General features: G+C 40.2%; 1 protein-coding gene across 3 annotated transcripts in view; it reads right to left on the bottom strand.

The window, feature by feature from the left end:
* Positions 1-2090: 2090 nt before the first annotated feature.
* The window catches only part of esr2b (estrogen receptor 2b), a 53592-nt gene continuing 31948 nt past the window's right edge, over positions 2091-23734 (bottom strand). For all 3 annotated transcript variants that reach the window (XM_053336048.1, XM_053336047.1, XM_053336049.1), the window contains exons 5-10: positions 21518-21862; positions 18097-18235; positions 12825-12958; positions 7500-7683; positions 3387-3731; positions 2091-2265 (exon numbers count right to left, since the gene is read on the bottom strand). In XM_053336048.1, coding sequence (XP_053192023.1) covers positions 2232-2265; positions 3387-3731; positions 7500-7683; positions 12825-12958; positions 18097-18235; positions 21518-21862 — 1181 coding nt within the window. In that variant the 3' untranslated portion in view covers positions 2091-2231. The remainder of the gene's footprint in view (positions 2266-3386; positions 3732-7499; positions 7684-12824; positions 12959-18096; positions 18236-21517; positions 21863-23734) is intronic.

Consider the following 23734-nt stretch of genomic DNA (forward strand, 5'->3'; position numbering starts at 1 on the left):
TGGAGGGAAGGAAGGGAGGAAAGAAGGAACAGTCAAAACAGACGGGGTCAATTTGACCCGGGAGGACGACAGGAAGGTTAAATGAAGTTCTACCTAATTATTGAGTTAACGCCTGTTGCCCTCCTGGGTGACTTAGCTCTTTTTTATTATTACTATCAACAGCTACAGGACGTTAGATATTACATTACGGAAACTACCAACAGTTATTATGGTTTGTCTTTGTTTTGGTATTACTGAACGACACGTAGAAGCAGCTGACTACACATTTAGAAAGTAATATTTATGTTACTGGTACAGTAGAGTCAACCTGACATGTTGGCGGCATATTACCTCGTTAACATTATGTGGTTTAGTTTTTAACCTTCCTGATGTCAAAAGTTGAGCCTGTCTAGTTTATAAAGAATAAGGTGTACATTGTCACCATTGATACATTGTTAAACCTTTTTAGCCGACTTCATTACACACGTTTTTGGAAATTATGGTTGGTCAATGAACCTCATTTAACCCTCCTGTTGTCCTCGAGTCAAGGAAGGAAGGAAGGAAGGACAGATGAAAGAAGGAAGGAAAGAAAGGAGGGAAAGGAGGAAGGAAGAAAAGGAGGGAGGGAGGAAGGACAGATGAAAGGAAGGAGGGGGGGAGGAAGGTAGGACAGAGGGAGGGAAGAAGGTAGGAAGGAAGGAAAGAAGGAGGGAGGGAGAAGGGAGGAAGGAAGGAAAGGAGGGAGGGAGGAGGGAAGAAGGACAGATGAAAGGAAGGAGGAAGGAAGGAAGGAAGGAAAGGAAGGAGGGAGGAAAGAAGGACGGAGGGAGGGACAAAGGGAAAAGAGGAAAGAAGGACAGAAGAAAAAAGGAAGGTAGGAAGGAAGGACAGATGAAAGGAGGAAGGAAGAAAAGGAGGGAGGGAAGAAGGAAGGAAAGAAGGACAGATGAAAGGAAGGAGGGAGGGAGGAAGGTAGGACAGAGGGAGGGAAGACGGTAGGAAGGAAGGAAAGAAGGAGGGAGGGAGAAGGGAGGAAGGAAGGAAAGGAGGGAGGGAGGAGGGAAGAAGGACAGATGAAAGGAAGGAGGGGAAAGAAGGAGGAAGGAAGGAAGGAGGAAGGAAGGACGGAGGAAAGAAGGAAGGTAAGACGGAGGGAGGGACAAAGGGAAAAGAGGAAAGAAGGACAGAAGAAAAAAGGAAGGTAGGAAAGAAGGAAGGAAGGAAGGAACAGTCAAAACAGACGGGGTCAATTTGACCCCGGGAGGACGACAGGAAGGTTAAATGAAGTTCTACCTCATTTTTGGGTGACTTGCAGTAAAAAGATGAGCTCTGTGTGCCACATGTCATTCAGTGTAAATCCAGACTTAGTTTAAACCAGATGAACAGAGAAGAAGAAGAAGAAGAAGAAGAAGAAGAAGAAGAAGAAGAAGAAGAAGAAAGCTATTATAACAGTCATTTAGTTTAAAAAAGAAAAGGCCACATTCTTGACTCGACTGACTTTGTACAAAAAGAGAGTAGAGAAAAATCCTGGATGAACAGGCACCGATTAAAAACACCAAAGTACACAGAAGTAGTAGAAGAAGAAGAAGAAGAAGAAGAAGAAGAACAAATACCAGTGTGATAGAAAACATTGCCCTTTTACAGCTGGATTTATGGAAATGGATGTTAGCTGTTTGACCACATGCAGGTGGTTTGTAAAGATCGATGGCTTGTTCTGGATACTTTACACCGAGGTGAAAAAAGATACAAATACTGTATATCAAAAAAGAGAGAGAGAGAGAGAGAGAGAGAGGGAGAGAGAGAGAGAGAGAGAGAGAGAGAGAGAGAGAGAGAGCACAAACCCACTGGCAGAGTTCAGCGATGTTCTTCATTGAACACCTATAGTGCACATTCACAAGAAATATATTTACGCACACAAAATATACATTTAATCAAAAACTGTTCTTCTTTTTTTTCTTTTTTTTTTTTTTTTTGGTTTGGTATTTTTTTTTGTTAAAGACTAAAAACATCTTAACAAGAGAAAAAAACTTTTACCTCACGACAGCACTTTCTATGTTTTTATCCTTTTTTTTTTTTTTTTGGAGGGGGTGGGTGTGGGGGTGGGGGGGAGGGGGGTTTCCTTCCCTCCATCTTTGTGGGGGGGGGTGGAAAGGTTTTAAGGTTTCAGTCTCAGTTTGTCTCTTTACAGTCCGGCAGTCTAAGGCTTTCAGGTTTCCATAGCAACGCGATCAGCGATGATGTCGTCCGTCTCTCTATTCCAGTGACCACGGCTCCGTATGGATGTAACTGAGAGGACAAGAAGAACATAAAAGGAGGAGGATGGGTTTATTTTGGTGTATAATAACTCAGGATCAGAGAAGAAAGGAAATAAGGAAAGAAACGAGTAAGGAGGGAGGGAAAGAGGAAGGAAGGAAGGAAGGAAGGAAGGAAGGAAGGAAATGAGTAAGGAGGGAGGGAGGGAGGAAAAGAGGTAGGACGGAAGGAAGGCAGGAAGAGAGAAAAGTATGGAAGGAGGACGGAACAAAGAAAGAAGGAAGGAGGGAGGGGAAGAACATAGGAAAAATTAAAGGAAGGAAGGAAGGAAGGAAGGAAGGAAGAAAAGAAGGAACAGTCAAAAGAGATGGGGTCAATTTGACCCAGGAGGACGACACGAGGGTTAAGAAGAACTATTTGCACAGTCAAAACTTACTTCAACTGCAGAGTAAATATTTCCTTCCTTCCTCTACATTTCCTTATTATAGGTTTACTTTTTTCCCCTCCACTCTTTCCTCTTCTTTTCTCCTGTCTTTCCTTTTATCTTTCCATCATTTCTACTTCTCTTCCTTTCTTACATCTGTCCACATTTCCTTTTTTCTTTGGTGCCATTCCTTATCCTAATTCTGTGTCCTTTCTTTTCCTCCTTTTTTCTTTGTTTTTTATTATTTCCATGCATTACTTCCTCTCCTTTTCTTCTCCTCCTACTGTACTTCTCTTTCTGCATTTCGTTCCTTCCCATACATTTTTTTTTTAAAACTTTGTTCCATCTTTTCTTTCCCCTCTTCAGTCCTTGTTTCTTTACGGTCTTCCCCTTTTTCCCTGTCTGATGTCCTTTCATTTTCTTATTTCTTTACTTTTTCCTTCTTTATTACATTCTTTCTATGCCATTCTTCCTTCATACCTACATCATCCTTTCTCCTTTTCTTGTTTTTACTACTTATTTCCTCTCTTGCTTTCTTCCTTCCTCATTTCCCTGTTTCCTAAATTCCACCCTCCTTTCCTTTTTCCTAATCTTTCTTCTTCTACTTTTCTTTCTTCACCTGATCTAAGAGCATGAAACAACAAAATGAACCTCTCCTCTTCTTCATTTTACTTGAATATTTTTTTTAAATATAAATAAAACTTTTTCTGTCACTTCTTCTTGAACTTACTCGTCGTTCTCTGCAGTCATGTGATCCACCACTAAGCTCTGAGGCGGAGGTGAGGACTGGAGGGCCGCAGCCTTCAGGTGTCTGTCCAGGATCAGAGCCTCAGCTGGTCCGAGTGGAGGCACGGCGGTGTGGTCTGCGGTGGTCTGGTCTGGCTGCAGGTGGGGGGAGGGTTGGCCGTACTGTTGCTGCTGCTCGGAGAAAGCGTCAGAGCTCGGTGAGGACGCAGACGTCTGACTGCTGCTGCTGCTGCTGGATGTGTTGGCGTCCAGCATCTCCAGGAGAAGATCGTACACCAGGACCCTGTTCTTCCTCTTCATGGTGGACAGATGGTCCATGCCTTTGTTACTGCACAGAGAACAAGAGCAAGTCTGTTATTGAAAACTAAAAAAGGTCTAATTCAGAATATCCCCTCATAATTATCTCATTGCAGACTTGAACACCTTATAATGAAGCTTTGAGAGAACACAGAGAGTGAGTTCTTGAGTTTTTGATGCTTCTTGTTGATTGAAAAGATATTTACAATCAAACGCTTTCAATTCATTATTTTTTGAATGATGGGTTTTTGAGTTTTTTTAATGAATATGGAGTCAAACACTCAACAACAATGTGTATCAGCTACAAAAAAATACTTGTATAATAATTTTATATAATCTGGGTCACATGAGGATAAGTCACATTTCTGGCTAAAATAGAAGTTTTTTAGGTGTTTCCTCTCTCAACTGTAAAAATGGGTCAAATTAGACCCTGAGCAGTATGTAAGGGTTAAAATGGGTCCAAAATCTCTGCTAATTAAGTGAGTTAATCTTCACTTGTTTCCAAGTTAAAATGTTCATTTTCAGAGTGTATTATTCTATATATAGAATAATTATTATATAGTGCTGCAAGATAAAGAATCTGTCAACTGAGCCTGCGGATCAAAAGGGAGACTGCACCGATATATCATTTCATTTTATGCATCTTGTGGATGTAAAACAAGCTACATACTGATGACATTTTCAACACAAGTAATGTTATTTTAATTAAATAGATCAATAACAATATTTACAATACATTAAAAAAAAGAGGAAGGAAGGAAGGAAGGACAGATGAAAGAAGGAAGGAAAGAAAGGAGGGAAAGGAGGAAGGAAGAAAAGGAGGGAGGGAAGAAGGAAGGAAAGAAGGACAGGTGAAAGGAAGGAGGGAGGGAGGAAGGTAGGACAGAGGGAGGGAAGAAGGTAGGAAGGAAGGAAAGAAGGAGGGAGGGAGAAGGGAGGAAGGAAGGAAAGGAGGGAGGGAGGAGGGAAGAAGGACAGATGAAATGAAGGAGGGGAAAGAAGGAGGAAGGAAGGAAGGAAGGAAAGGAAGGAGGGAGGAAGGAAGGACGGAGGAAAGAAGGAAGGTAGGACGGAGGGAGGGACAAAGGGAAAAGAGGAAAGAAGGCCAGAAGAAAAAAGGAAGGTAGGAAGGAAGGAAGGAACAGTCAAAAAAATCGGTTTTTCAAGGGGTTTTTTAAGGGGGTTTTTGTCTTCCAGAAGAGCAGGAAGTATCTAAAAAAAAATACAATAAAAGAAAGGGAAGAAAAGGTGAAACAAACAAAAACAAAACCCCCCCAAACATACAGGGCCTCTTTTAAATAAAAGGTACCAATGGTGCTCCTCTTAATGGCTGTCAATAATTCAACTGAACAATTGAACCATCTTTTTTCACATAGTCTCAGATTCCTCCTCATTTTACATTCAGTACTCCTTCTGATATACATGCTGAACCATGTCTCTCCATTTCAACACTAAGTTGAATAAGTTTTGTACATTGTCAGATGAAGGAATCAAGACTTTTAAGAGTCAATAAAACAGTTTATAGTTTAACGCTGCGTTCATATCACATGGGATTGATGGTAGAGATGAGAAAGATTTAATGTTAACATGTTGCCAGGATTCAAATCACTGTATGATAACTGAGCTGGACATGTAAGAATTTAAACTACTGCGCTTTGGAAAAATACACGTCCAATAAATTTCACATTAAACAGACTTTGGCTGATGTGAGACGTTCATGTTTACTTGGTTTTCAGTCACTTGTGTGTTATAGAGAGCCAGGTCAGATATCAGTTCCCCTGTTGTTACGACTTGTGTTGACATGAAAAGTTTTATTAGTGAGAAATTGTAAACATGCCAACGCTGATATGATGTGACAGCGTACTGTATCACGCCTGCCAGCTGATTGTATGGGCTCAGCTCGTGATCTCCACGTGTAGGACCGACTAGGCGTTACTACTTTATGAGACTAATCATCACATAAACAGTATCAGCACTTCACTCACATACAACACGACTTCTTTACAAGCTTCTAATGATGCTAAATATCTCTTGAACCCTCCTGTTGTCCTCAAGTCAACGAAGGACAGGAGGAAGGAAGGAAGGAAGGAAGGAGGAAAGAAAGGAGTAAGGAGGGAGGGAGGGAGGAAAAGAGGAAGGAAGGAGAGAAGGATTGGAGGAAGGAAGGAAGGAAGCAAGGAAGGGAGGGAGGAAATAAGGAAAGAAGGAAGGGAGGAAGGAAAGGTGGAAGGAGGGACAGGAGGAAGGAAGGAAATAAGGAAAGAAACGAGTAAGGAGGGAGGGAAAGAGGAAGGAAGGAAGGAAGAAAGGAAGGAAGGAAGGAAATGAGTAAGGAGGGAGGGAGGGAGGGAGGGAGGAAAAGAGGAAGGACGGAAGGAAGGCAGGAAGAGAGAAAAGTATGGAAGGAGGACAGAACAAAGAAAGAGGGAAGGAGGGGAAGAACATAGGAAAAATTAAAGAAAGAAAGGAAGGAAGGAAGGAAGGAAGAAAGGAAAGAAGGAACAGTCAAAAGAGATGGGGTCAATTTGACCCGGGAGGACGACAGGAGGGTTAAGAAGAACTATTTGCTTTAACCCATTATATCAGTTTCTATTGTTGTATGGATTATATTCTGGATTCAAATGATCTTCCTCATAAATCGTCTCACAGCCGTAATGTCAGCTCTGCAGAGAGCCAGCCCAAATATTTCCGGGACTATAAAACACATTTTGACATTTTAATGATAAGAAATTCAATTTGACTGGATAAAAGACAGGAAAGTTAACATGGTTTGACTTTCTTATGGCAGGTATTGAAATGATATTTTTACTTCATATTTCAAAGCTGTCAGGAAACACTTTAAAGCTTTTCATGTTTTTCATTCAATTCATAAAAAAGGTGACATGTTTTGATATTTTAGGCCCATTGGATAATACATTAATGTCAAAATGTACAATTTTAGATGTGAATTACTTTTTTTGTCTTATTTTATTTTCCATATTTGTACAGTATGAATGTTTTCTAATTATTCTGATTTCTTTTTTTCCCCTCATGCTCTATGTCAGAGGTGTCAAACTCATTTTCATTCAAGGGCCACATACACCCCAATTTGATCTCATGTGGGCCGGACCACTAAAAAGATGGAAGGAAGGAGGGAAGAAAAAAAGGAACGAAAAGGAGACAGGAAAGAAAGATGGAAGGAAGGAGGGAGGGAGGGAAGAAAGATATGATGAACGGACAGAAAGATGGATGGAAAAAAGGAAAGAAGGACAGAAGAACATGAAAAAGAAAGTACGGAAAGATGGAACGAAGGATAAAATGAACGAAAAGAAGACAGGAAGGAAAGAAAGGGAGGAAGGACAGATGGAAGGAGGGAGGGAGGGAAGAAAGGGACGAAGGAGAGATGGAAGGACAGAAGGAAGTAAGGAAGGAGGGATGAAAAAAGAGACAGGAAAGAAAGATGCAAGGAAGGAGGGAGGGAAGATATGATGGACGGACAGAATGAATGAAGGATGCAAGAAAGAAAAGAAGTACAGATGGAAGGGTAAAAGGAATGAAGGAAGGAAAGAAAGGGAGGAAGGAAATATGGAATGAAGGAGGCAGGGAAGTGGGCCGGATTGGACTCCTCAGCGGGCCGGTTCTGGCCCACGGGCCGCATGTTTGACACCCCTGCTCTATATCTAGTCTATGTTCATGCATATGAGTGTGCACATAAACTATGTCCAGAAAAGTCTAAATAAAGTTTAAATAAATGTAGATGAATGTGTGAAGCTTTTTTTAGTGACACCGTTTCACAGTTTCCTGTCCTCTCTGGTTGTACCTGACGTGGCGGATGTGTGAGAGCAGCATGGTGAGGTGTCCGAGCCGCAGAGTCTGCTGCTGGGTCGACAAGCCCATTTTGGAAATGACCCAGACCAGAGCATCGATCACTGAGTCCAGCAGACGCAGCAGCTTGTTCCTGCTCTCCAGCTCCTCGGCTGTCTGCGGGGAGCTCGTACACAAATCTGCAAGAAAGAGCACAGCAACACCTCACAGTTAGCTTTTCTTTATATTATAGGTTAAGGCTGCTCAATTAATCGAAATCGTGATTAGGATTTTGGGGCTCAAAACTAATAAAATCGAGGGGAAACGATTTTTAATAATAATGAGATAGCGCTCAGTAACAAAGGTTTTATTTTGAAAAGCTTAGACAGGAAGCCGCTGCAGCTCCGTTAGTTTACCAGAAGCTGAAACACAGTGAAATGTTTTAACTGTAAAAAATAAAAGTGCAGAGTTTCCAGCCTGCGTCAGACGATGCTGAGTTTACTGACTAATTATTAAAAACCAGGAAGTGATGTGTGAACTATCGTCATGGTAACCAGCTCAGTTCTAATATCTCTGCACATTTTCTGCTGTGTGTTGCGTTAAGCGGCAGATAAAAGGCTGCTGCTGGGAGAGAAAATTAATTAAGCCGAATGGACATGAAATGCAGCATGTTTCTAAAGTTTAAGAACAATCGTTTTAATAATCGTGATTTCAATTTTGACCCAAATAATCATGATTATGATTATAGGATTATTATAGGTTGATTAATAGCCAATCAATCAATTACTGTATAGCCTCAGTTACAAAGCTCCAAAAAGGTTCTTCTAAAATGCACTAAACATCATGTAAGACAATTTTGCACAACTTCTTTTTCTAGCATTTTGTCTCTGAATTGAATTACATTGGGTCAAAATTCTCTAAATACTTCCACTCCTGCCATCAGCCTTAAAAGACTACAAGATTCATTCAACACTTCACAGTATAACAGTGTTGGGTAAGATTATGAATATCTGCTGAAAATGTCACTAAAGCAGAAGCTGACATTAACACAGGTCAATTAAAAAAAACATCACTTGTAAAACATCTGGCATAAATCCTGTTCCTCAAGAAGAACCCTTAATGAAACACTAGAGGACAGCAGAGAGGCGACGCTGCTGTACATCACCTTGTCCCCTCACCACCGGGACCAAAAGGGACAGACAGAGCCGGTTGACCCAGTTGACCCATGTGTTCACATCGATAAATCCTAAAATCTCCTCCCCTGTTCTCTTGACGTTACAGACTGTGTTTCACTTCTTACACAACTTGTACTTTTTTCGACCCGAGCCGCAGTGGAGCAGAGTCAACAGAGGGAGCAGAGTCTGGCAGATGAGCCTGTGTGAACTTGTGTATGTGTGTGTGTGTGTGTGTGTGTGTGTGTGTGTGTGTGTGTGTGTGTGTGTGTGTGTGTGTGTGTGTGTGTGTGTGTGTGTGTGTGTGTGTGGGAGGGAACTTTATTAAACTCTGTGAGGACATGCAGCGAGGTCAGTAACCTCAATGAATCCTGTACAGTGACTGCTACTGCTGCTGGTAGTGTTGGTGGTAGTGGTGATGGTGGTGATGGTGGTGTTGATGATGGTGATGTTGGTGTTAGTGTTGGTGGTGTTGGTGGTAGTGATGGTGTTGGTGGTGCTGTTGGTAGTAGTGTTGGTGCTGGTGGTGTTGGTGGTGTTGGTAGTGGTGGTGTTGGTGATGTTAGTGTTGGTGGTGTTGGTACTGTTGGTGTTGGTGCTGGTGGTGGTGTTGGTGGTAGTGCTGTTGGTGCTGCTACTGGTGGTGGTGGTAGTGTTGGTGCTATTGATAGTGGTGTTGGTAGTAGTGGTAGTGGTGGTGCTATTGGTAGTGGTGTTGGTAGTAGTGGTAGTGGTGGTGCTATTGGTAGTGTTGGTGGTGGTGTTGGTGCTAATGGTAGTGGTGTTGGTAGTGGTGTTGGTAGTAGTGGTAGTGGTGTTGGTAGTAGTGGTAGTGGTGGTGCTATTGGTAGTGGTGTTGGTAGTAGTGGTAGTGGTGTTGGTAGTAGTGGTAGTGGTGGTGCTATTGGTAGTGGTGTTGGTAGTAGTGGTAGTGGTGGTGCTATTGGTAGTGTTGGTGGTGGTGTTGGTGCTAATGGTAGTGTTGGTGGTGGTGTTGGTGCTATTGGTAGTGTTGGTGTTGGTGGTGTTGGTAGTAGTGGTAGTGGTGGTGCTATTGGTAGTGATGGTGTTGGTGCTATTGGTAGTGGTGTTGGTAGTAGTGGTAGTGGTGCTATTGGTAGTGTTGGTGGTGGTGTTGGTGCTATTGGTAGTGGTGTTGGTAGTAGTGGTAGTGGTGGTGCTATTGGTAGTGGTGTTGGTAGTAGTGGTAGTGCTATTGGTAGTGGTGTTGGTAGTAGTGGTAGTGGTAGTGGTGTTGGTGCTATTGGTAGTGGTGGTGCTATTGGTGCTATTGGTAGTGGTGTTGGTGGTGTTGGTAGTAGTAGTGGGTGAGGACTGGGAGAGGACATTTTGACCGCTGGATACACATGAAAGCTTCAAAACAATAAAACTCCATCTTCACAGGTCATTTAATCTCCAGTTTCATTCAGACTAGTAGAACCTTCTGCCAGACAAAGCTTCAGTGGGAGGATGAGCTACACTTTTAAAGACGTTACAGATAAAAAAAAAACACATCCAAAGGTTAGTGTAGTGTAACCCTGACGTACAATACTTAACCCTCCTGTTGTGCTCCCGGGTCAAATTGACCCATCTGTTTTGACTCTTCCTTCCTTCCCTCCTTCCTTCCTTCCCTTCTTTCCTCCCTCCCTCCTTTCCTCCCTCCTTTCCCCCTCCTTTCTTCCTTCCTTCCTTCCTCCCTCCTTCCTACCTTCTTTCCTTCCTCCGTCCTTCCTTCCTCCCTTCCTTCTCTCCTCTGTCCTTCTTTCCTTCCTTCCTCCCACCCTCCTACCTTATTTCCTCCCACCCTCCTTCTTTACTTACTTCTTTCCTCCGTCCTTCCTTCCTTCCTTCCTTCCTTATTTCCTTTCCTCCCTTCCTTCCTTCCTCCATCCCCCTTTCTTCCTTCCCTCCTTCCTCCCTCCCTCCCTCCCTCCTGTCTTTCCTTATTTCCTTGACTCGAACACAACAGGAGGGTTAAAAGCCTTTTATTGGCAAGTTCAACCATTGCATCACTTGACATCACTGAGGTACAAAAAAAAAAAAAAAAAAAAAGAAAACCCTGAAAGTACTCGATGTTCATCTCTGCCAAGGTAACCAAATCTTTAAAAGACGTCATCTTAATCCCAAATATTTAGACGTTTCTAATTGTGTTTTGTGTGAAAATACACGGAGTGAAAAACATTCCTACTGATTTACTGAGAATATCTAAAGAATGGGAATATTTAGGATTTGGATAAAAGTCAGATATGCATAATTTAAGTGATTCAGACTTGGGTGAATATAGAAATTTTCATTAGTTTCAGTTTCTTTTTTTTCTCCAGGTTAGTTTTAGTTTAACAAGTGATTAAGTAGTTTTATTTTTATTTTGAGGAATTGGCTTATTTTTAGTTTTTCAGGTATTAGGAGGAAATACTTGATTTGAAGAAGCTGAAAAGGATGAAAGGATGCATTACACCAAATATGATTTAACCAAATCATTGTTTATTAAAAAGGTAGCATATTGTGCAAAAAGCTATTTTATTATTATTTTATTTGTTAACCAGTAACTCAAACCACAGCAGAGCTCAGTAATTACCACCTCTGGTCTGTTTTAATAACCAGAATGAAGCTGATAGGGTTAGGGTTAGTTTTTATATATATTTCAGTTAACACAATTATTTCTTCACAGCTAGTTTTAGTTTTATTCCTAGTTTTAGTTAACTATAATATTTCTGCTTCAGCCTGCTCTGCATAGTTTTTTTTTTTTTACAGCAGTCACAACATGACATCACCTCGTCGCCCACGTCCATAAACAGCTGTAATCTTTATTGCTGAAGTCGTTCACGTTTTCCACTCGTGTATTTAAGATCTGATATGGGCTCAAATGAGTACAGATGTCTTTAAAGTCGACATTTCCAGTAAAGAATGAGGAAACAAACCCACAGTAGAGCTCAGTAATTATCACCTGGAGCTAAATCAATAGCAAAACATTAAAGCTGGTTTTATGTTTCCTTTTAGTTTGTTTTGCATTGTTTATTGTAGTTTATTGTATTAGGTTTTTATTTGTATTTCAGTTAACAAAATTATATTTTCACAGCTAGTTTTAGTCTTAGTTTTCATTAATTATAATATTCATGGCTACTGAATTGTGGCTTTTCAAGTAGACGCCATCAGATTGTACAAAAATGCACAAGAGTCAATATGATATGTGTGTGTAAATTTGGTTTCAGTAGCTCTTTGCATTAAATAATAATAATGGTCATTTGTGAAGAATAGTAGCAACCAAGAAAAGGATGAGCAGGGTTGAGCTGTAGTAGTCTGCTCCATTTGGGATCCCCAAAATAACGAACCAATCTGCTATCGAGCCTTTCCTCTTCTCACTCTTCTGTAGCAATAAGCAATCCAGTAAAAATCTGATGGAAGTCCTCTGCTTCTTGTTTCAGTCAGCCAGTGCTGATTGATGCTTTTACAGGTTAAACTGAGAAACATCACCGGTGATAGATTATATCAACTGTAGTTTTTCCCATAATGGCTAAAATGACACTTTTTCACTGTTGTCTGGTTAATGTGTTCTCCGCTCCTGCTGTCTCTACTCAGCCAACTGCTCTGCCTTTGACTGACACTTAAATACTCACACACTCATTAAGCCGTCTAGTAATTGTGTCTGTTTTTTTTTTTTATGTTCCCAGACACAAATACGCCTGCTGCACCTCTGTTTAACCCTGCTGTGGAGAAGCTTCGTAATGCCTGATTTGGTCAGATATCCTGCAAACTAACAGATTCACTAACAGACCTAAACATAGGACCAAAAACCTCAAAGTGGGACTGAATATACAGGAGGCAATGCAATGATTTTGATATTTTGAGGAGGTCTTATGGCTATCAGGTCAAAGAGCATCCATATATTCTGATTTTGGGTTGTAAGATAATTGAAATAACTAGTTTGGTTTTCTCTCTGGTCAGATCTGGTTTATAATGTGTGGCAGGTATGTGACAGCTGTCATTGACCTATGAAGTTCCAGATTACTGTTTTAGTAACCACAACAAAAGCAGAGGAACGAACTGATCCGGGTTATTCAAGGACCAAAAACACTGATTGGATAAGGATAGACCAGGAGAATTTATTGGTCACTGCAAACCAACTCATCCGTCTCAGAGGAAATGAAGTGAAGACTGCGGTAAAGACTCACTGGAGTTGAGGAGGATCATGGCCTTGAGACAGACGTACTCCTCCCTCTGCAGCTTCAGCTCGCGGAACCGAGACGTGGCTGCCAGCAGCATGTCGAAAATCTCCATGATGCCCTCCACGCACTGTCCCTCCTCCCTGCGGGGGGGGAGAGGGAGGGAGAGAGAGAGAGAGAGAGAGAGAGAGAGAGAGAGAGAGAGAGAGAGAGAGAGAGAGAGAGAGAGAGAGAGAGAGAGAGAGAGAGAGAGAGAGAGAGAGAGAGAGAGAGAGAGAGAGAGAGAGAGAGAGAGAGATTCAAATTAAAGGTGGGATTTGTTTTTAAAAAGCACACGAGAGAGGAAGGGGTAAAGATGGAAATACAAAGAGAAAGAAAGAAAGAATAGGATGAAGATGGTAATAGAGAAGGGACAGAGGCATCAGGATGAATAAAATATGGATGAAAAGTGAAAAAAGAGAGAAATAGAAAGATACGGGTAAGGAATGAAAGATGAAAAGGCAAAAGGTATTGAACAGAGCTGGAAAGGTAACGAAAACTGACATGACGGCTCTCTAACTGACCTAGTTTTAGTCAGATTGATACTTTTGATAAATTCATACAGAAAGAAAATGAAAATGCTGCTGCTGAGATTTCGATTATAAATGCAAAAAAAAAAAAATATCCCAAACTCAACAGAGTCGTTAAAGCTGTGATGCAAATTTATGCGCTGAACCGGAGACAGGGGACTTATTAAATTCCTCACATTAGTTCCTCCAACAATATACTAAAGTGTTGATTGGTTACTGACAAAAACATGAACTTTGGACCTGTTATCTTCTAAAAACATTGCACCTCCAAACTTGACACATTTGGTTATTTGAGTTAGGAACAGCAGACCGGGTAATTCACACCGTGGCAGCTTTTTTTTTTTTTTTGGTTCAAAACACTTGAAAATCAGCCTCCTCTGTGAAATCTTTCATCTTTAGTACCTTTAAAAGAAAGAGCGAGTAAAGAACCACAAGGGTAATAACGTGAAAATGTGTCGGTGAAGGAAGCGTGTAAATGAGAATGAGAATGAGAATGAAAGGAGTTTTTTTTTAAAAGAGTCAATTAGATGGAGGAAATTAGACTCTTTTTAGCTTTCAGGCTTTGTTCGGGATGCTTGTTGAGTGAGTCGATGGGATTTGAATCCAGGATGTTTTTCTCAGCTGTCCAAGGAGAAAGGGCTACTTCAGGCTAACCGAGACCACTCAACAGAGAAAAGTGAGGCTGTGTTATGAGAACACGTCAAGGCTAACTTAAGCCTATAGTGATAGTTTCCGTGGTAGTGTGGGAAAGAAAGGTCAAACACTAAACTCAATCCATCAGTCCTGTAGATTTAGTGGAAGACTCTTTTTCTATATTCTTGCATTCATTTACACTCTCTCTCTATTTTTACACCACATGTTTTAATCCGCCATTGAAAATAGTTCCCAACAAATGCATTATTTTCACTACTTTGATTGCTTTTGCTAAAAAACTACAGTCAACATGTTTTAGAATTTTTTTTTTTTTTCCAACATTATATTTATTGAAAGTTTTTCAGGAAGCTTACACATCACATACATAAAAACCATAGACTGTATAAAAGAAATGGATGTAACATCCGTGACGTCACCCATTGGTTTGTGGACTGCTGCTCGGAAGCCAATAGTTTTCGAATCTGGGCAGCGCCATCTTGAAAATTTCAGGTGCATGCTGGGAAAAATAAAAACACGGATTCTACTTATATGGGCATGAGGCGGGGCGGGCCATGGGCGGAGCGGGGAGGTTGCTATGGTTGCGAGGGCTGGATCTCGAGGACATTGGTCAATCAACCTGTCAATCAGGACGTAGCCACGCCCTAATGCATACCCTGCTTTATCGTCACATATAAAATCAAGGAGGCCAAAATGTCCCAAATGAACATCATACTGCATTGAAGAAGGCTTTAAACTAGCGATTGAGACCATAAACACATTTTGAAAACGTTTACTGAGGTTAGAAATCAAGTGAGAAGTTGGTGAATTCTCCATTGACTTGTATAGAGACGGTCGCCCCCCGGTGGCCTTTTGATAGAATGCAGTTCTAAGTTACTTCCGTGTTGGCCTCATTTCAGAGGACCAGAACTCCCCGCCTGATACAAACACACCATATCAACATATGCAAACTGACCAACATTACATAAGAACATCTTCTCAGACAAATACAATTATAGATATGAAGGACAATTAGGGGGTTTTCCTTTTCTTTCTCAATTTCATCGCTAATTCAGCTATCATGTACATCAGTTTTAATCACTCTCTACATCCTCCGTTAGATCTAACCTTTTTATAAATACAGTAAAAGATTTCCATATTTTTTCAAACAAACCTTACCTCCCTTATTCTTTCAAGAGGCAAGGTGAAGAGTATTTGTCTGGCCCAAAAAGTAATACTTAGATTACAAGTATTTTTTTCCAAAACATTGCAATTGATCTCTTAGTGTGCAGAAGACAAAGATTTATCAGCGTTGGTTCACGCTTAAGGCACGTGTGATCTTTTGGATACAGTCCTAAAATAAAGAAACCAGGGTCCATATGAATCTCTTTTGATGTAATTTTAGAAATGTTTTTTAATAATTAAACCACACACACACCCACACACACTTTATTACCTGTACAATCTAATGTAATCTATTACAGCTCAATTAAGGTCATAGTTTGATGGATACTGGAATGCCTTATCTTTAAATGTTGCTAATATTTTACCCCTCTCATGTATGTTAATGGAGTGGACAAAATATTAGGATCATCATCAAATATAATGGGATTTATTTGCATTCACAGAAAAATATAAAACACCACCAGTCTAATATATATATATATAATAGCTTTCTATAATAATAATAATTTACAATATAGTGCTCCTAAAACAGAGAGGAGTGGGGGTTTATGCTGCAGAGAGCAAGAACGTGATCAGGGAATTTTTATTGTAATCTACCAATCCAGGTCAATTTACTTTATCACTTCTCTTTTTATTACATATAAAAATATGTCAACACGATAGTCTCGTGGCATTTCATGGCGTTCAACCCTTTTCTGGTTAATTATTGGTCGACATATTCTACCGACACATCTGTGATAAGCTAAGAATGTCCAAAAGGGGTTAGGGTAAAAATTAAGAGTGGTGTAGCAAAACATGACACGTTTAAACTCACATTCAACCATAAATAAGTATTTAAAAATACATTTAAAAAGGCTTTGTAACGCTTTGAGACATGTGATTGGGTTTATAGATGTCGCATTTGGTCATTCCTGCTGCTGCATATTGACTGTCATCATTTCTCTGCAATTCAAACACCTAAAAGAACTATTCATTACCCACAAATGTCCCTATACAGCAAATAACTTTAGCTTACTATAGCTTTATTCCAGCTCATCAGGAAACCTCAAACACTGGTAAAAAAAAAAAAAAAAAAAGGTGCAGCCTGTTAACTGTGAATTAAAAAAAAAAAGAAAAAAGAAACAGCCGACCGTCGCCTGGACAAAGTTGAAGGTCAGAGCAGGAGGGAACGCGGAGTGATAAAAGATTTTTTTTTTGGCAAAGAAAAAGAGCCGGCGGTCCAGAAGAATCAGTGATATATCTGCAGCAAACGCCGCTGATATCTTTACGGTTTCAAGGTCTGTGAGTGAACTCCCTGTTTATTGTGTGATGTCCACTCGTCATCACAGTGTAACAATGTGGGAAGATTACACCGTTACCAACATCAGGGTTGTGGAAAACACATGGCAGCTGCACACGAGACTCATATTCAAAACATCAGAGGGTCACTTATAGTCAAGGGAGTCAAGGACCGGAAATACTTCTAAATAATGACTGCAGCCTTTATTTAACTTTATTTCTGTCAACTTTTGCTATGATTTCATTATATTCGTATTTCATTATATATTTTATATACATATTTTATTAATTTATTTATTTATTTTAAATTCTATTTCATTTTATTTATTTTTATAATTATTTATGTATTTATTTACTTTTATTTTCTATTATTATTTTATCTTAGTTGGTTGTTTATATGTATATACGCCTATATATGGACGTATGGAATATATATTTATTTTTATGTGCATATATATGTAATTTTTTAATTTATTTTTTCCTCTCTTTCTTTCTTCTCTTCTGCATTTTGTATGTTTATGCCTTTCCTTAAAACAAAATAAAACACTTGATCCCAAAAAAAAACTTTATTTCTGTCACAGTTCGGCTTTACACGATCAGGATTTTTGGGGGCGATCACGTCTTCTTTGTCCACGCTCCTTTTCTTAAACTCATGTTCTTTATTGGCTCTCACAAATTACATAAAATGCAAAATATCGGCCAAGCCGATATAGCCAATCAGATCGGCGAAAAGCCTAGTCACAGTCATCTCCTACTGTTTTGGTGAAATGAGTATTTAGATATTTTACAGATGGTGATGAGTATGGTAAACTTAAGCAATTAACTCTCTGTATGTATAAAAATGCTGAGATGGTCACGTTTTGGCTAATTTAACATCTATGGGAGATTTTGGACCAATATGTTAGACAGCACTCTTCATCATCATCATCATCAAAACAATAAATGAGGTAATATATTTTATAAGAATGGTGTTTATACGTCCAGTAGAGTCCAGAGACTTCACCCAACACCTTACCAAAACACTTAATGGTGTTTTTTTCCCTTTAATTTGTGAATAAGACGATTTATTAGAAACAATAGCTGATTGTAGTGGAGTAAAGAGTGTAATATTTCTTCCTTAAATGCAGCATTAAGAAGCATAAAGTGGAAATTATCATGTTAAATATACAGTTAAGAAGCTGCAAAAACACCAAATGTACAAGAGCTCATCTCAACTCATCATGCCTAGACTGCAGATTTAAATAAATAATTCAATAAAGTCATGCACATAAAAACAATGAACAGAAAGCCAACAAAAGCGAACAAGCATGTGGGAGTGAAGACAAGAAAAAGTCTTTGCCAAGGTCATGTCTTGTAAATATGTGAATGATATCCCCATGAACAACTTCCTAAGCACCTAACAGTCATACAACAACAGTTTCTAAGATCAGGTCCAAGTTATGTTCTGTCTTATTTGGAAGGAAATTAAATATTTGTAGTGTATTGAGGACAGTGATGGGTCTATTTCAACTCCAAACAAAGCAACACAGGAGATTACTAAAAGTCTTATGTCTGTGTTTTCAATCATAAATAAGTCTTGCACTGTTAAAAAAAAAAAGAAGAAAAAGTTGCTTCCTCACCTGTTGAGTTTGAAGTCTGGAGAGAAGATGAGTTTTCCAGGATGATCCACAGACCTCCACATCAGGCCCAGCATCAGGATCTCCAGCCAGCAGCACTTCAGCAGGTGGATCTGATCTGCTAGACTCAACTCTACAAAGCCTGAAGACACAAATGGTTTCACATTCGAGCTTGAATTAAAATGTATTTTCTGTTCATCATTACACTGTGCATTAAAGGAATAATTCACCTAAAAATGAAAGCAGTTTGATTAGAGACTCCAAATGTCTGATAATCCAAAAATACCAGGGGTCAAAAAATGATTTACAGTTGACATGCTCCACCAAAAAAATTGCTTTTCCCTCCAAAACAAAAACTATTTATGCCAACTTTGTTTCATCAGGAATCCAGAAAATGACTAGGGAAGGTTAAAGGTTATGTGCTGAGGCAATCAAACAAATGAACACACTGTGCAAGCTTTAAAATGACATAGCAGATGTTACTGGTGGCATTTTTTCCTCTTTTGGACTTTTTCTTCTAGTGTCTCCTTTCTTGTATCCTCTCTAATTATTAAAGTTAGAACAAAAACAATGAAGAAATGCAAATAACTCGACTGCAGATTTGAGTTTCATAGATGATAATTCATTCACATATCCAGTACATGAAAACATCTGCATCTTATTCACAAAGTAACACAGAAAACTGAACAGCTGTTGTAGGGAGGTGCACTTTATCTGCAGGTCTGATACTCACTAAATAAAACTATTGCACTCTTAAAGCTTCAAAGCAGTTTCCATCACTTCAACAGACAAAAGCTGCTTTCTGTCTGGTTTCAAAAGGTGGTCGAGTCACACAGGTGACACTCATCAGTCACATGATAAACACTTTTGATGAGAGGCAGAGGCTGCATCCCATTTCTTTTCTGCACTTTCACACTTGATCTTTCCCCTTCTGACTGTCTGAATGTGAAACTAGAATCTAAATACAAAATTCACTCTTTAAAAAGTGGATGTCAAAACCTCTTTTCTACATTTTTTAGCATCAAAGTAATCTATACCACCTTCTGAATACGCCAAGAATATAGAGAGGCAATGCAACATTACTACAGGTACCACTGTTCAGTATACATGTCAACAAAAAGAGGAAAAACGTTAACAAGCAAACTCATAACTGATCATGTCTTGCCGCTCCTCTCAGCTGTTGTGTCTCCAGCAGAGTAGCACCCAGATAGGACCCACCGGACTCTGGCGGTGACGTCACAGAGGTGACTCACCGAAAACATAACCGAGAAAACGACAACGAGGAGATAAACACTGTTTCTAGTTTGTGTGTCCGTGTACATGGCGGTGGACGACGCTATGAACTTGTTAGCAACGGTTAGCAGGCGACGGTTAGCCGCGGTTAGCGACCCACCATAGGCGACCCAGGAGTCTAGCGTGTTGTTGTTGTTAAACGTCATCAAGCGCGTGCCGGTAAACGTCCCATGCTGCGTTCAAGCACATTCGGAAATGCTGAAGCCAACAGAACAAACACCGGTTCTAAAACCCCGATACCGATACTATCCTTAGTACATAACATTGTTTTAATTGTATGTTTTAATGTTTCCCATTTATAATGTTTAATATATTGTTTTTATGTAAAGCACATAGAGTTGCCCCTATGTATGAAATGCGTTATAGAAATAAAGCTGCATGGCCTTAAATTAAAAGTCTCATGTTACAAAACCACTGTCACGTCTCACTGTGCTTTGTTAATTTAAATAGAAATTGGAAATTCAGAATATGGTTTATTCTTCTTGAACAAAGTATACAAGACTATTTTACAAAATGTCAGAATAATAAATAAACTCCTTGATTTTTTTGCCTCAAAAATGGAAAACACAAGACAATATTAAAGGTTTTGGAAATGTTTTTTTCTGGGTGTTTCTATACAGAACACGAAGATATGAAGCTAAAACTCTTCTCTTCTAACTCACGATAAGAAACTGTAAATTAAGTTTTTAAAGAAATCTACAACGAAACAGTAACTCTGCACCTCTGTACCTTTAAAATGTTCAACAAGTCCAACAACACCTTGCTCACCTGTCCTTGCTGTCTTGGGTCTTTTATGAAAAACAGACAAAGCACACTCATTTTCACTTGTCTAAGTGAAGAAAAAAAAAACACAGAAAAACGGAGTCTTTGTGAACTCCTCGCATTATCACCTCTCCCTGGAAGTTACCTGCTGAGCCGAACACTAGCTGAGGAGAGTAAGAGGAGAGAAAAGGAAAAAGAAAGAACATCAGGAACATATAATAGAAAGTAGGGAAGGAAAAAAAAGAAAAAAGAAATTCAATAATTGCAGTCTATAATTTTAGACATATTCTGATTAGAGGTTACTATGTTCTATGCATGAGTCTAAATCTGTCTGGTTTGTTTATAGATCCGTCTCATGCGACGTCTCAGATGCTGGTATGAATGACGTGTGGATGATGTGTTTACTGCAGCCTCAGGTTTGTTTTTAGTGTAACTCTCAGTCTTTTTTCTTTTTTTTCCCCAGGCGTTCACTAAGCCTGACTTCCACACACTGTTGATGGTGATAAAGCCAAACTGCTTCCATTGACCCAGGATCTCAGCTGTGAGCACATGAGCTTAGTGTTTACACTAATCTTAACCTTGAAATGGCTCTTTTACTCAACAAGGCTGTGCAGAGTGTCCCTGTGTCTTATTAGATCACATGTTAATTATACTGTTAAAAAAAGGGCTTAAAAGTCAAGTACAAAAGGAGAAAAAAGACTGAGATCTGACTGTTTAAGACTAAAATAATATGTGAATAGCCCACAGACTTTACATTGTTAGAACATTTTTTAATCGCTTTTCTTTGCTCCAGAAAGGTTTAACCAATATAAAACTTCCATTGGTTAAAAAAAATCATAATAAAAAAGTCATAATTGACCTTGTTTGCAGTTCGAGGTGTCCTGTCAACAGTTTTAGAGATGTCTCTTTTACAGTAGTGGTCTATGGAGGAAAACGCTTTTTGGGATGCAAGAGGATATTTTTGCTGCAATACCACAAGTGACCACCGGGACAAACTGGCTGCAAGGCTGAGCAGTGGCACCCTATCCAGCTCTTATAATACATGTATGGTTGCACTATGTTGAAGCCGCTGCCGTATTGGAACTGGGTTTTTTGAATTAGTGTGTTTTTCAAAAGGTCCAAAACTTTAAATGTCAACTTAAAAATGCTCAGCAACAATTCATTTTCTTTTTTAACTTTAACAAAAAATGAATACAACATTTTGGCACTGATCTGTTTCCACATATGACCGTCACAAGGCTGCATTCGAGAAAAGAAAAAGACCCAACATCCTCATGGTGAAGTAAAAAATAAGCACAAGACTGCGACAAGAAGCTAAAGATGTGAAGTCCTGCAGATAAACATGATACCTCTGTATTTTTGGTCTTACCTGGAATCTTTTTGGCCCAGCTGATCATGAGGACGAGCTCCTTGTCAGCCAGGTTGGTGAGTGACATCATCATGCTGGCTTCAGTGAACGGCTTCTTCATATCCTCCATGAGGTAGATCTCCGGGGGCTCGGCCTCCATGATGCGGGAGATGAACTCCTCCGGGCTCATGACCGAGTGGTGCGCTTGGTTGCCGTGAAGGTGCGGGGTGAGCGGGATTTGCGGTGCCTCTAGGTGGAGATGCCGCTGCCCGACTCGGACCAAACCCCTGCCTGTGGAAACCCGGGAATGAATTCCACCACGGCGATGTCGGGTTCCTCGGTAGCTGCAGCGTTCACGCCTCACACCTGGTGAACGAAGACAGCAAGACAAAGACCAGTTATGTCACTTCAACATTTTATGTAAGATGTAGGGCTGGGAGATTATGGCAAAAATCAAAATCACGATTAATTGAACTTTTAACCTCGATTACGATTAATGAACAATTATCTCCACCCTTGATGAATGATTATTTATTTTCACAGTTTCTTTTGTTTTGTATTTTACACTGCTGCCCTCACACATGTAGAAAGGGGGATGGAGGAAGGAAAGAAGGAGGGAGGGAGGAAGGAAGGACAGAAGGATGGAAGACAGGAGGATGGAGGAAGGAAAGAAAGAGAGAAGGAGGGAGGAAGGAAGGACCGAGGAAAGATGGAAGGTAAGAGGGAGGGAGGGAGGGAGGGAGGGAGGGAGGGAGGGAGAAAGGAAAAGAGGAAGGGAGGAAGGAAGGAAAGAAAGACAGAGGAAGGGAGGAAGGTGGGGGGAGAAAGAAAGGAAGAAAGGACAAAAGGATGGTAGAAAGGGGGATGGAGGGAGGAAGGAAGTAAGGAAGGAAGGAACAGTTAAAAAGATATACAACCTTTGCTGTCATGGCAACAGTGAACACCACGATTAACTGACATGAGCAAGATTAAGTCCCAGCCCTATGTAAGATGATGAAAAAATGTGATTAACAAACAGTTTTTAAAACAAGAGTATAACCTAAATCCATCCTTCAGCTTTCCTAAAAACCTTGGGAGCCTTAAGTAGAGCAAAATCAACCCAATAGCTCATCATCACTATACTAGTGATCATCACTGTCCAATACTCTTTTTTCTTACCCTCAACTGAGCCGCCTGGTTCCCAGTAAACAACAGGACCTCTTTAACCTATTTTAAAACACTTTCATAGTGCAAATAACGAACAGCACATACAGCAAATGGGCTTATATATTCAACGGGCCACGTCATGTTCCCATACTTCACAGATATCTAAAAAGGTCAACACAGCTGATGCAAAATTTCCTGGAAGTGCCTGCAGCCATAATTGCTGCTTTCAAGGACAGAAGGACGATATCTAGAATGAGCCAGACAAATCTACAAGGAATAAAAGACATTTATGAGTTTTTGAATTCTAGACATCAGCACAGTTGATTTGAGATTATTTTATTAGACGTCTCTTGAGTTGAATACACCCAGAACCCTTGATAAGTAGAGACTGAGGTGCAAACAAGTTCTACTCCAGAGGTGTCAAACTCATTTTCATTCAAGGGCCACATACAGACCAATTTGATCTCATGTGGGCCGGATCATTAAAAAGATGGAGGGAAAGAAGGAAGAAAGGAAGGAAATAAGAAGGGAAGGAAGGAAGACAGGCAAAAGGAAGGAAGGAAGAAAGGTAGGAAGGACAGATGGAAGGAAGGACAGATGGGAGGAAGGAAGGGAGGAAGGACAGATGGAAGGAAGGACAGAAGGAAGAAAGGGAGAAGGACAGATGGGAGGAAGGAAGGGAGGAAGGACAGATAGAAGGAAGGACAGAAGAAAGCAAGGGAGGAAGGACAGATGGAAGGAAGAAAGGGTGGAAGGACAGATGGGAGGAAGAAAGGGAGGAAGGACAGAAGAAAGAAGGGGAGGAAGGACAGAAGAAAGAAAGGGAGGAAGGGCAGATGGAAGGAAGGACAGATGGAAGGAAGGACAGATGGAAGGAAAGAAGGAAGAAAGAAAGGGAGGAAGGACAGATGGAAGGAAGGACCGATGAAGGAAAGAAGGAAGAAAGAAAGGGAGGAAAGAAGGAAGGAGAAAGGACAGATGGAAGGAAAAAAAGACAAGAAGGAACGTGGGCCGAAATGGGACCCCTCAGCGGGCCTGTTCTGGCCCACGGCCGCATGTTTGACGCCCCTCTTCTACTCTCTTCCATTTTGT

This window comes from Scomber japonicus, chromosome 16 (genome assembly GCF_027409825.1).
Source record: "Scomber japonicus isolate fScoJap1 chromosome 16, fScoJap1.pri, whole genome shotgun sequence".
In the NCBI taxonomy this organism is placed as follows: Eukaryota; Metazoa; Chordata; class Actinopteri; order Scombriformes; family Scombridae; genus Scomber; species Scomber japonicus.